The 13,225-nt window shown below is 39.8% G+C and overlaps 1 protein-coding gene across 5 annotated transcripts in view; it reads right to left on the reverse strand.

Annotated features, from left to right (window-relative positions):
* Wdr49 (WD repeat domain 49) overlaps positions 1-13,225 on the reverse strand; it is a 164,724-nt gene that overhangs the window by 93,332 nt on the left and 58,167 nt on the right. For all 5 annotated transcript variants that reach the window (XM_052731666.1, XM_052731669.1, XM_052731665.1 and 2 more), the window contains one exon: positions 11,855-12,003. In XM_052731666.1, coding sequence (XP_052587626.1) covers positions 11,855-12,003 — 149 coding nt within the window. The remainder of the gene's footprint in view (positions 1-11,854; positions 12,004-13,225) is intronic.

Consider the following 13,225-nt stretch of genomic DNA (forward strand, 5'->3'; position numbering starts at 1 on the left):
ACTAAAAAAGAAAACACCCATTCAACAAAGAAAAACCCAGAAATAGGTGCCTAGACTATAATCACTCTAAATCCAGATATGTAAACTTCAATCTAAGAACACAATCAATACCAGCCAAGGCAATAGGTCACCATCAGAATCCAGCCATCCCACTACAGCAAGCTCTGAATATTCCAACACATCTGAAGCACAAGAAAATGACCTTAAAACCAATTTTATGGTGATGATAGAGCTCTTTAAGCAGAAAATTAATAAATCCCTTAAAGAAGTCAAGGAAAAGGAGGAAATCAATAAATCACTTAAAGAATGTCAAAAAAGCCAAGAAAAGCACACAGTTGAAGGAAATGAGCAAAATTGTTCAACACCAGAAAATGGAAATAGAAGCAAAATATATATACAATCTGAAGGAATTCTGTTACTGGAAAATGTAGGTAAGTGAACAGGAACGACAGATGCAAGCATCACAAACAGAATAAAAGAGATAGAAGACAGAATCTCAGGCTTTAAAAATACAATAGAACAAATGCATTCATCAGCCAAAGAAAATATTAACTCTAAAAAATTCCTAACACAAAACATCTAGGAAATCTGGGACACTGTGAAAAGGCAAAACCTAAGAATAGCAATAGAAGAAGGAGAAGAATCCCAGCTCAAAGGCGCAGAAAATATTTTCAACAAAATAGGAGAAATTTTTCATAAGCTAAAGAAGGAGCTGATTGTTAAAGTACAAGAAGCTTACAGAACACCAAATTGATTGGACCAGAAAAGAAAGATCCCCTAGTCACATGATAATCAAAACACTAAACATATAGTGATCAAAGAAAGAAAAATTAGCTGCAATAGGAAAGGTTCAAGTACTCGAACCTCCCATTCCTCTATGTTCTCATCCCACATCCCTTGCCCTCCATTACCCCCTATCACCCCCAGTTTGCTCATGTAGACCTCATCTATTCCTCCTTCGCTGGGCAATCCATGCATCCTTCCTAGGGTCCTCCCTGCTAGCTAGCCTCCCTGGAGCTTTGGGTTGCAGTCTGGTTATCCTTTGCTTTATATCTAGTATCTACTTATGAGTGAGTACATACCATGTTTGTCCTTCTGAGTCTGGGTTGCCTCACTCAGGATGATGTTTTCTAGTTCCATCCATTTGCCTACAGATTTCATGATTGCTGTGGGATGGTCTGTATGTCAAATGTGTTGCTGATTGGTCAATAAATAAATCACTGATTGGTCAGTGGCCAGGCAGGAAGTATAGGCGGGACTAACAGAGAGGAAAATTGAGAGAACAGGAAGCTGGGTGAGAGAGACACTGCCAGCCGCCATGATGAAAAACAGCATGTAAAGATGCCGGTAAGCCATGAGCCATTTTTTGGAAAACTCTAGCTACACATGATGTCATTGTTGGGAGAGCAAGGAAAGAGATACCATGATAAATGAAAACATCATGGAAATAGGGAGAAACAGAGTGCTAGGGAAGTTCCCAGGAATCCACAAGGATGACCCCATCTTAGACTACCGGCAATAGTCGAGAGAGTGCCTAAACTGGTCTACTCTAGTGATCAGATTGCTGAATACCCTAACTGTCATCATAGAGCCCTCATCTGGTGACTGATGGAAGCAGATGCAGAGATCCCACTGCTGGGGGCCAGGCCAAGCTCCAGGAGTTCAATTGCTGAGAGAGAGAGGGATTCTATGAGCAAGGGACATCAAGATCATGATGGGAAAATGTAGAGACGACCAGCCCAACTAGTGGAAACACATGAACTGGGGATCAATAGATGAGGAGCCCCCACGGTACTAGACTAGGCCCTCTGGATAAGCAAGACAGTTGTTTAGCTTGAACTGTTTAGGGGGCCCCCAGGCAGTTGGATCGGGATCCATCCCTGGCGCATGAGTCAGGTTTTTGGAGCGTAGTGCTTATGATGGGACACTTTGCTCAGTCATGGTGCAGGGAGGAGGGGCGTGGACCTGCCTCAACTGAATGTACCAGGCTCTGCTGACTCCCCATGGGAGACCTTGCCTTGGAGGAGGTGGGAATGAGGGAGTGGGTTGGGGGTGGGAGGAGGGAGGAGAGGGGAATCTGTGATTGGTATGTAAAATGAATAGAAAATATCTTAATAATAAAAAAATGAAAAAAATATACTAAAAAGGGCCAAATAACATACAAAGGCAGACCTATTACAATTACACCGGACTTCTCAATGGAGACCCGAGAAGCCAGAAGGCCTGTAACACTTGGGTGCCAGATGTAACACAAATTGCTAAATGGTCTTATAAATTAAAAACAAAAAAAAAAAAACTGGAGTCAGATATTGGGGTGAAAGCTGAAAGATCAGAGAAGTAGAACAAGCCATAGCCAACCTCCTCAGCCAATCCTGTTTCCACAAATCCTCAGACTGAAAGCCTCTGAGTCCTCACCCCTGAGGTTCTCAGTTGAACTGCTGCTAAAAGCCTCTAGTTCCTGGTCCTCACGCCTTATATACCTTTCTCCTTCCTGCAGTCACTCCCTGGTATTAAAGGCATGTGTCCTTCCCAAACAAAGACATGAGATCTCAAGTGCTGGGATTAAAGGTGTGTGCCACCACCCCTGGCTCTATTTTCAATGTGCCTTGAACTCACAGAGATCCAGACAGATCTCTGTCTCCTGAGTGATAGGATTAAGGGTGTGTGCCACCACTGTCTGACCTCTATGTCTAACTAATTTAGTGGTTGACTCTGTCCTCTAATCCCCAGATAAGTTTCATTTGTTAGTGCACAAGTAAAATATCACCACAAGGGCCTGACCTGATGTGCTGCAGACTCTAAGAGACCGGAGGTTTCAGCCCAAACTACTAAACCCAGCAAAACTTTCAGTCACAATAGATGGGAAAAATAAGATATTCCTTGCTAAAGTCAAATTTAAACAATCCACTAATCCAGCCCTACAGAAGGTATCAGAAGGAGAATTCCAATAATCTCACACCAGCATAACCAAAAGAAGGAAAACACAATGCAAACACACACACACACACACACACACACACACACACACACACACACACACTACCACCAGCAGCAGCACTACCACTACCAACAACAACAAAATAACAGTAATCAACATTAACTTGTCATTGATATCTCTCAATATCAATGGTCTCAATCCCCCAATAAAAAGACACAAACTAACAGAGTGGATGTGAAAACAAGATTCGTCCTTCTGCTCCATACAAGAAGCACACCTCATCATCAAAGATAGACATTACCTCAGAGTAAAAGTTCGGAAAAAGATTTTCCAAGGAAATGAACCTAAGAAGCTAGCTGGTGTAGCTCTTCTAATATCTAACAAAATAGACTTCAAACCAAAATTAATCAGGAGAGATGAAGAGGGACACTTCATACTCATCAAAGGAAAAATCCATCAAGATGACATTTCAATTCTCAACATCTATGCCCCAAATGCTAGGGCACCCACATTTGTAAAGAAACATTACTAAAACGTAAATCACATATTGACCCTCACTCATTGATAGTGGAAGACTTCAATAAACCACTCTTACCAATGGACAGGTCACCCAGACATAAACTAAACAGAGAAATAACAGAGTTAACAGACATTGTGAACCAAATGGACCTAACGTATGTCTACAGAATATTTCACCCAAACACAGAAGAATATATCTTCTAAGCACTTCATGGAACCTTCTCCAAAAATGACCACATACCCAGTCACAAAGCAAGCACCAACAGATACAAGACAATTTAAATAATTCCCTGTATCATATCAGACCACCAACATATTAGAGCTAGATTTCAACAACAGAAAGCCTACAAACCCATGGAAACTGAACAAGTCTCTACTGAATGACCACTGGGTCAAGGCAGAAATAAAGAAAGAAATGAAAGACTTCCTAGAATTTAATGAAAATGAATGCAGAATATACCCAAACTTATGGAACACAAGGAAATCTGTGCCAAGAGGAAAGTTCAAAGCAGTAAGTGCCTTTATAAAGACATTAGAGAGATGTCATACTAGCAACTTAACAGCACACCTGAAGGCTTCAGAACAAAAACAAGAGGCATCAGGTGTAGGGGGAGGAGGGGGAGAGTACTGAAAGAGAGAACTGAAAAGGGGAGAATTTTGGGGTGATATAGAATCCTAGTGCAATGGAAACTCCCAGGCATCTACAAGGGTTACCCCAGCTAAGCCTCCTAGTAATAGAGGTTACATAGCCTGAACAGGCTAACTCCTGTAATCAGACAAGACTTCCAGTGGATGGATTGAGACACCAACTCCGCAATGGAACCTTCAACCTACAATTTGTCCTGCCTACAATATGTGCTGGGGTAAAGGTGGTGCAGAAATTGTGGGAGTGGCAAGCAATGACTGGTCCAGCATCAGACCCAGGCCATGAGAGGAAGCTCATCCTTGACACTGCCTGGATCACCAGAACCCAGAGACCTGGGATAGAACCAAGCACTACTGGCAACAACAACAAAATGTCAATGTAATGATGCCTAATGAGAGTCTGCTATAGCCATAGATTGGTGCCTCGCCCAATTGTCATCAGAGAGGCCTCATTGAGAACCTGCAGAGAAATCAACGCAGAGATCCACAGGCAAACATTAGGCAGAACTCAGGGAATCCTATGGAAGAGAAGAAAAGGATTTCAGGAGCAAGAGACAAAGCAAAGACACCACATAAAAACCCGCAGAATCAACTAACCTGGGCTCACAGGGCCTCACAGAAACTGACAACAGCGAGCCTGCATGGGACTGACCTAAGTCCCATATATGTTGTAGCTTTGTAGCTTGGTCTTCTTATGGGACTTCTACAGTGGGAGCAGGGGCTGTTTCTGACTCTTCTGCCTGGCTTCTGGGACCCTATTCCTCGTGTCCAGCCTTAACACAAGGAGAGATGCTAGTCTTACTAAAACCTGCTATGTCATGTTTGGTGGATGGGAGGCCTGCCCTCTTCTGAATAGAAATAGAGGAGGAGTGGATGACTGTGGTCAGAGGGGAAGTCAGGGGAGGGAGTGAGAGTAGAGGATAGAGGGGAAACGGTGGGTTGGAAGTTAAAAAGCTTCTGTATGGGAGAGGACACCAGAATTCTAACAAATACACTTGATATAAAAAAAAAAAAAACCAAATAGCCCAAATTTAAAAATGGGGTACAGGTCTAAAGTGAGAAGAGACTGAGGGTAGACCCAAACATGACTAGCAAAAAAAAAAAAAAAAATCAACGGAATGATTCCTAATGATATCCTGGTAACTCATAGACTGGTGCCTTGTCCAGTCGTCATCAGAGGGGCTTCCTCTGGCAGCAGATGGAAGCAGGTACAGAGACCCACAGCCAGATATTATATGGAGAGAGTCTAAATTGGAGGTCTCCATCAGGTCCTCACCATGGTGATTAAGGAAACCAATGAAATGGGGAAGAAAGGTTATAGGAGTCAGAGGGGATGGAGGACACCAGGAGAATTGGGCCCACAAAATCAACTAAACAGGGCTCATATGGGCTAACAGATAGTGATGTGGCAAGCTTGGGACCTGCATTAGTCTGCCCCAGGTTCTCTGTATACATGTTATAGCTGTTAGCTTGGTGTTTTGTGGGATTCCTAACAGTGGGAATGGGTGTGTCTCTGACTCTTGCCTGCTCTTGTGACTCTTCCTCTTATTGCGTTGCTTTGTGCAGCCTCAATAGGAGGGCTATTGTCTCTTGGAGGCCTGCTCTTTTCCGAAGATGAAATGAAGGTAGAGTGGATCTGGGGGAGAAGGGAGGTTGGGGTGAGCTGGAAGGAATAGAGAGAGGGATACTTTGGTTAGAATTTTTGTATAAGAGAAGAATCTGTTTTCAATTAAAACAAAGATTATTAAAATTTAAAAATGAGAATCCTCAGTTTGGAAAACTCAAATGACTAAGAAACACTAAAAGAAAATTTCAACATCTCTAGCTATCAGGGAAATTAAAATCAAAACTACCATGAGATTCCTTCTTTCACCTGTCAGAACGGCTACAGTCAATAATACAAGTGACAGTTCATGCTGGAGAGGATGTGGAGCAACCCCACCACTGGTAGGACAAACTTGGACAGCCACTATGGATATCAATATGACAGTTCCTCAGGAAGAGGGGACTGGATATACCACACGATCCAGCTATACCACTCTTGGGCATATACCCCCAGGACACCCCATCCTTGCTCAACCATGTTAATTGCTGCTCTATTCATAACAGTCAATAATTAGAAACAACCTAGATGCCCCTTAACAGAAGAATGGATAAAGAAAATGCAGTACATTCACAATGGAGTATTACTCAGCACTTTAAACAATGACATTATGAAATTTGCAGGTAAATAGATGCAACTAGAAAAGAATCATCCTGAATGAGGTAATCCAGACCCAGAGAGATAAATAGGCCATGTATTCACTTATATCGAAGTATGTGCCATTAAACAAATGTTAACCAAGCTACAAAATCCATAGACACAGACAGGTTAGGCATAGATAAAGAGACTAGTGGGGACTCGTGGATCTCCCTGGGAGGAATATGGGTGGACTGAAAGCCAAGGCTTTGCGGGGGAGTCAAGAGTGGGAGAATCAGGTGGGAGCGGGAAGAGGAGATGAGATGGAGGGAGGGAATGAGAGGAGAGACCGTTAGAATTGAAGGGCATTTTGAGGGGCAGTACAGAAACCTAGTGCTGTGGAAACTTTCTATAATATATAAAAGTGAGCCTAAGTCTCCAAATAATGATGGAGACAGAGCCCCAACTGAATGTCTTTTGTCATCAAATGAAGCTTTCAGTACCTGTACTGGGCTTCGTACAATTGAGTTTTTGGCCAAGGGGCTTCTATGGAAATCCCCAAACAACCCAGACTTTAGACAAGGCAATAGATTGCTCTCCACAAACTGACAGCAAGGCCCCATTGCTAAAGACAGCAACCACACAACTCATTGAATATGGACATGTCTAGCTGGTGCCTATATACAACCTTCACCCCCATGTTCTAGTGTCTATGACCTGGAAAGGTACTCTACCAGAAGAAAAACATAAAAATCAAACCGAACACAAAACGTTTGATTTACAATCTGCCCTGCCTGCAAAATATGTTAGGGCAATGGTGGCACAAACTGTGTGATGTTGTGTGATATTTTGTTTGTGTTCTGACAAATAAAGCTTGCCTGGAAATCAGAGAGCAGGGGTAACCACTAGTTAACCATAGAGGCTAGGCTGTGGTGGCACACACTTTTAATCCCAGCACTTGGGAAGAAGGAACAGGAAGATCAGGAGTTCAAGGCCACCCTGGGCTACACCAGATTGAATGGGTCTAAAAGAGAAACAGGGACAGGAGGTGGTGGCTCACACCTTTGATCTCGGCACTTGGAATCTCATGTCTTTTATCCCAGTACTTGGGAGGTGGAGACAGGAAAATAAGGCCGGCAGAGACAGGATCTCAACCCCCAGTCAGTCTAAGGAATCATAGAGATAGGATCCCCAGCTCCCCCATCCCCACCCCCGCATTTTTGTCTGAGATTTCATAGAGGTTAGAAGTCCCTAGAGGCTGGCTGCTCTGCTTCTCTGATCTTTCGGCTTTCACCCTGATAACTGACTCTGGGTTTTTATTGTTAAGACTAATTAGATTCATGCTTCAATATGGAAGTAACCAATCTATGTCTGATTTGACTTAAGGCCCACTCCATGAGATGGAACCCATACCCAACATTGCTTAGGTAACCAGGAACCAGAGACTAGATATCTATCTATCTATCTATCTATCTATCTATCTATCTATCTATCTATCTATATATATATATATATATACCATAGGTCTAGAGACCTATGGTAAAATCAAATACTACTGGTCTAAAAATAAATTAGGAACAATACCTTTTAAATTCATTGGTAATTAAATAAAGGAATCATTGCCAACTATACCATAAAATAGAAAGGTAAGAGAAAGAAAAGAGAGTGACATAAAGTGAATATATATAGTATACATACAAAATATTATATATATAAATATATATATATATGTATGTATTCTCAAAAAAATGTTTTCTATGAAATTTGTTTGGGAAAATATAATGGTGAAATATATATATATACACATATATACAATAAACAAGTGCCATCTTGTATCTATGAAACACACAGAATAACATATAACAACAAACTGCAACAATACATTAAGTACATAACCGCACTGCGTAAGAACATAAAGTGTTCGTAATTATTTCCTGAGAAAGAGGTTTGAAGGAGAAGTGGTAAAGAGGATGTTTCCCACTGAGCCCTCCACCTGTCTTCATCATTTGTAGTTTTTAAAAGAGAGACTTAAGCCATTTCCTTGTGCAATTGAAACAAAACGAAAATCCTTGACCCCTAGATGAACAGATGGAAATTGAATGGGTCAAGACCAATAGGAAAGGTCTAGTCGTCAACATAAAACCTCCATGTTTCTCTTGCCAACTATGTTTCTAGAGAGTAGATGCCAGGATCTGGGAAAAATTAGAACCTCAAACAAAGGATTAAGTTAAAAATTAACATGATCCTGATGGCCAAATCAGGATTAGCATCTCATGAGAGACCAGATAGGAGCAAAGAGGAGCTGAATCCAGCCTTTTTAGTGGAATTTTAGCCCCCCAAAATGAAACCTTTTCCTGTCCTTACAGTTCTTTCTTAAATGAGCAGATGATCAGCTTCCAGCAGGACCTTTCAACCAGTCACTAACATGTTAAAAACAGCAGCTTAGGAGGAGGTCAAAATAAAATCCATTGGACTATGATAATTTATTATGATACAAAGTTTTAAAGGAATAAAACTGTTTCATCCTCCCTTGAAAAGTAGAAATAGAACAACCTCCCTGAAAGAACTAAAGTTAAAGCTCATATTGTGAGGAAGTTATTTAGATCTGACTTTTTTGATCCACAAATCTTCTAATTTATCAATTGATTGATGGTAGCACAATCCAATCAAAGGTCCGTTAAAAAACAATATGATGTTTCATTTTCCCTGGGGTTCTAGTTTAACTACAGTTCTCTAAAAATTCCAAAAGATTTTTGCAACAATAAAGCAGAGGCTTAGCCCAGTAACAGAAAACCCTGCTGTTTGCTGTAGACATAAGGAGTAAGGTTTTCATACATTCATCAAAGTGAAATGCATTCCAACCAATGTTGAGTGACAGCATGACAAGCTTTATAATGATGAAACAGTTTGGAGACCAAAGTGAAAATTGAAGGACAAAACTGCTTTGGAAAAGGGCCAGATAGTCTTAATATTGATCACAGCTGTATGCAATCAATCCTGATTCAAAATACATGTTTTTGAACTTGCCTTTAAGGTTATAAAACCTTTCATGGAGCTCCATAATGATGAAATATTTGATATTTGTTTCACTTTTGTCTTGTTCAGATTTATTCACTTAACTATAATTTATTGAGGACCTTGCACATGTATGGCACAATCCAAGAAAGATACAGTCCCTAACTTCAAAAATACTAACACTGACTTAAGAGTTATACTACTTATATATTATCTTCTACGACATTTAAAATATTAATATGTACTAGATCCTGGGAGCAATAAGAATAAATTTAACAAATAACCATTACCTTCAAGTCAAAATAAAGACAAAACACAGAAACACAGTGCAGAGTGTTCAATAACTGAAGTCAGAACAAAGTGTTCAAAGACCTCTAAAAGTAAGACAACTAAACCTAGGAGGGCATCCTAAGAGGTCTCATTCTGAGTTTCTTTGCTACTTTATATCCAAAGCAATAGTTCTTCACTTGGAGCTAGAAACATGTAGTCACAGAATAAGCCCTACAGTAGGTCAGGGTTTGTGGAAGATACTGACAATACAGGTTTAAAAAAAATACCAACATCTCAAGGAAGGGAATTAATGATGACAATTTTCTAATGAAGAACATTTGGAGTCACAGAAGGAAACACCCACGTTTACATGAGTAACTCCAAAAGATCTGAAGGCTGACAAACACCTCTCCATCAGATTGTAACAGAGGCAAGGAAACTTCAGGAGAATGTGGAGTTGCAGTGCCTGGAAACTGTATGGTGGTAAGGGCCAAAAGCTAATACAGCCTGAGTGTGACATTAATAAATGAGAAGAGAAAGAAGTGAAGTAGGCTGGCCAACTGGAGGAGGTCTTTGTGTGAAAAGTTAAGAATTTCAGAGTTGACAATTAAATGGAGAATAGAAATGAGAGACTGAAGATTTTCATTCATCAATTTGTTTGTTTTCTTGCAGACTACTTTGTTAGCAGAATGGAAGGAAATTCTTCTGCAGTAAGAAGGCATGGTAAGCAATATTCATAGCATTTTAGAGTTAAAAAGATAGGGGTTCCTTTGTTTTTGTTGTTGTTGCTTTGTTTTGTTTTTACACTGCATCTCACTCTGTGTCCCTAGATTGACTAGAATTCACTCTGTAGACAAGACGGACCTTGAATGAATGATCCACCTGCCTCTGCCTCCTAAGTGCTGGGATTTAAAGTATGCACTACCACGCCCAGTAAAGACAAGTGTTTTTAAAGTTAGAACAAGGACAGCTGAGATGAAGAGGCAAGATGATGAACAGAGTATGGTGATAGAATAAACAAGAACTGGCAGACGAGTGGTAATGTTAAGGGGAAAGAGAATTTATATGATAGGTAAAAAGAAAAGTAAGTTACAAGAATTAGGATGACGGGTATGGCTAAGGAGCTGAAGATGAATTTCTAAGTTTCAAAATAGTTTCACCTGTAACACACATTCATTCCTCTCACACAGAATAAAAGTTCTCTCAATCTCAGAGACTATTTCCATTTATCATCCACTTATCTCTTCATAACCAAGTATCTTTAAATTTATCATTTATATGTGTGTGTGTGTGTGTGTGTGTGTGTGTGTGTGTGTGTGTGTGTGTGTTTGCCTGTGCATATGCACATGTACCACATGTGTGTCTGGTATCTGCAGAGGTCAGAAGAGGGCATTAGTCCTCTGAAATTGGAGCTCTGGATGGTTGTGAACCCAACCATGAGGATGCAAGGAACACAACCTTGGTCCTCTGCAAGAGCAACCTTTGTCCTCTTAACCACTGAGCCATCCATCTAGCCAACAATCTATCATAGCTTTGACTGAATCTTTAAAGTTTGGAATTATGTAAAATGGAAATTATGCCATACATAAGAGGCAAACTTTTTGGAGATTAAATAATTTACTTAATTAGATACCACAATATATTCATAATTCAATTTAGACTACATAATTCTTGAGTCATTTTCCACAATATTGAAAATGCCCCATCAAGGACTGAGAACATAACTCAGTGGTAAACTGTGTGTTTAGCATGTTGGAGGCTCTAAGTCAGATCCCTAATATCTCCAAATATATATAAAAGAATTTCATCAAGATCATCAAACAGACATTTAATTGAAATGTATCATATACTTGATATTTTCAATTATCTTAAGTTCATAATTTAATGAGTCTCTTTAATATTAAAGTGATACTAGTCAACTGTGTCTTTTCACTATTTTATCCAAACAGCATTTTCTTGCCCCTGCATCCATTCTTTTCCATGTAGAATAAATAAAAACTTTGGATGCTCTTAAGATGTGACATATGGAGTGTCAAATAAAAAGAAGTAAACCTATGAATATATGATTTAAACAAAAATGTAATGAAATGCTTTTTGTCCAGTTGCCCAGAATTCTTATGAAGTAACCATCAATCAATACTTGTTCCAAATGCGAATTTCCCCAAGACTTTATGATTAGCCAGTTTGTATGAATGACTGACATCTCTCAGAGAGATTCAGAGCCCAGTGGAGATTTCCTGAAGAATTGGGAATGCAGGTGGAAAAATTAAATTTGTTGAGTTACTTACTTTGTCTCTGGAAAAGCTGAAAAGCTGTTTCCTCTCAGCAAAGAACTGGACTGCTATGACACTAGCTGAGTGACCCCACAGCACACCAACTGGCTTAGAGAGGACATAAGGATTCCACAGGCAAACTTTGTTGTCAATGCCAGCCGTTGCTAATCAGAATTCAAAAGAAAATAAAATGTTTTTAATTATCTCTTTGAAATTAGTTTGTCACATGTGAACATTAATGTACCATCTTGAAGGAAGAAAAATCCTGTCATTGCCCAACTAAATTGTGGGTTGACCTTGAGCAGTGGTTCTCAACTTGCCTAATGCTGTGACCCTTTAACATAGTTCCTTGTGCTATGGTGACCCCCAACCATAAAATTTTTCCTTTGCCACTTTATAACTTTAATTTTGCTGCTATTATGAATCATAGTGTGCATATCTGTATGCAGGATCTCATGACCCACAGGTTGAGAATCATTGACCTTGAGGCAGGCGTTTGCATAGGTTAGAAGCAGAAAAGATTATCTCATTTAGAAATCCACCCACAACCTGCCTTGGAGAAAATACATTTTCTCTTCCAAGCCCTAAAATTCCCTATTTCTGGGACACAAGAAATTTAGACAGCATGACAGGTATTGGGGCCAAAAAAAAGAACTAAATATTCACAAGTCAATAAATGAAAGTATTAGGAACATGTTATTTTTACCACTGTTTAAATAATCAAGCATGCACAAGCCACCAAGCATCACCAATACTTCCATCCTGGCTTATTGTGGGATCAGGCATTTTTGATCATGGCTCCTTTATATTCAAGAACCATCTCAAGAGCAAGGTAGGTACTATGTGAGCATGTGGGATGCAATTTAACTCTCTGGTTGTTTCTTGGTCTTGAGCTGATTATACACCTGCACTTATGTTTTCCAGCACTGCTACAAGGACCAAACAGATCAGTGTAGAGAAATTAAATAACTAGTCAGCCAGTGAGTTAAAGAGGTGATATTTGGGTCCTTGCCAAATTAATTCATCAACCCCTCCAGCCTTCTCTGGTGTATCTAGTGTATTTGTGAAAGTCATTGCTTTTCAGCAGGCCTACATTAAGATGCTTTATATCAGCTATTATTATGGATTATTTTAAGTGTCTGTTTCCTTAACGAACTCCAGCATTTTTCCTGTGAATGCTAACTATTGGATGTGGATTTGTATGACCCACACCATAGGCCATATGTGGTCTCTATAACTGCTCTATTTATTTTTCAATAACAGATCTACATGTCAGTTTTATAATGCTTGAACTTACATATCCATATATCAAATTATCAACTTTTAGAATATCTAGGTATTTCATTTAAAAGATCAACACCTGGAAAAGTTTATATTTCCTATACC

The sequence above is a fragment of the Peromyscus californicus genome, unplaced genomic scaffold, assembly GCF_007827085.1.
Source record: "Peromyscus californicus insignis strain IS unplaced genomic scaffold, ASM782708v3 Scaffold_9__1_contigs__length_137607984, whole genome shotgun sequence".
Taxonomy (NCBI): Eukaryota; Metazoa; Chordata; class Mammalia; order Rodentia; family Cricetidae; genus Peromyscus; species Peromyscus californicus.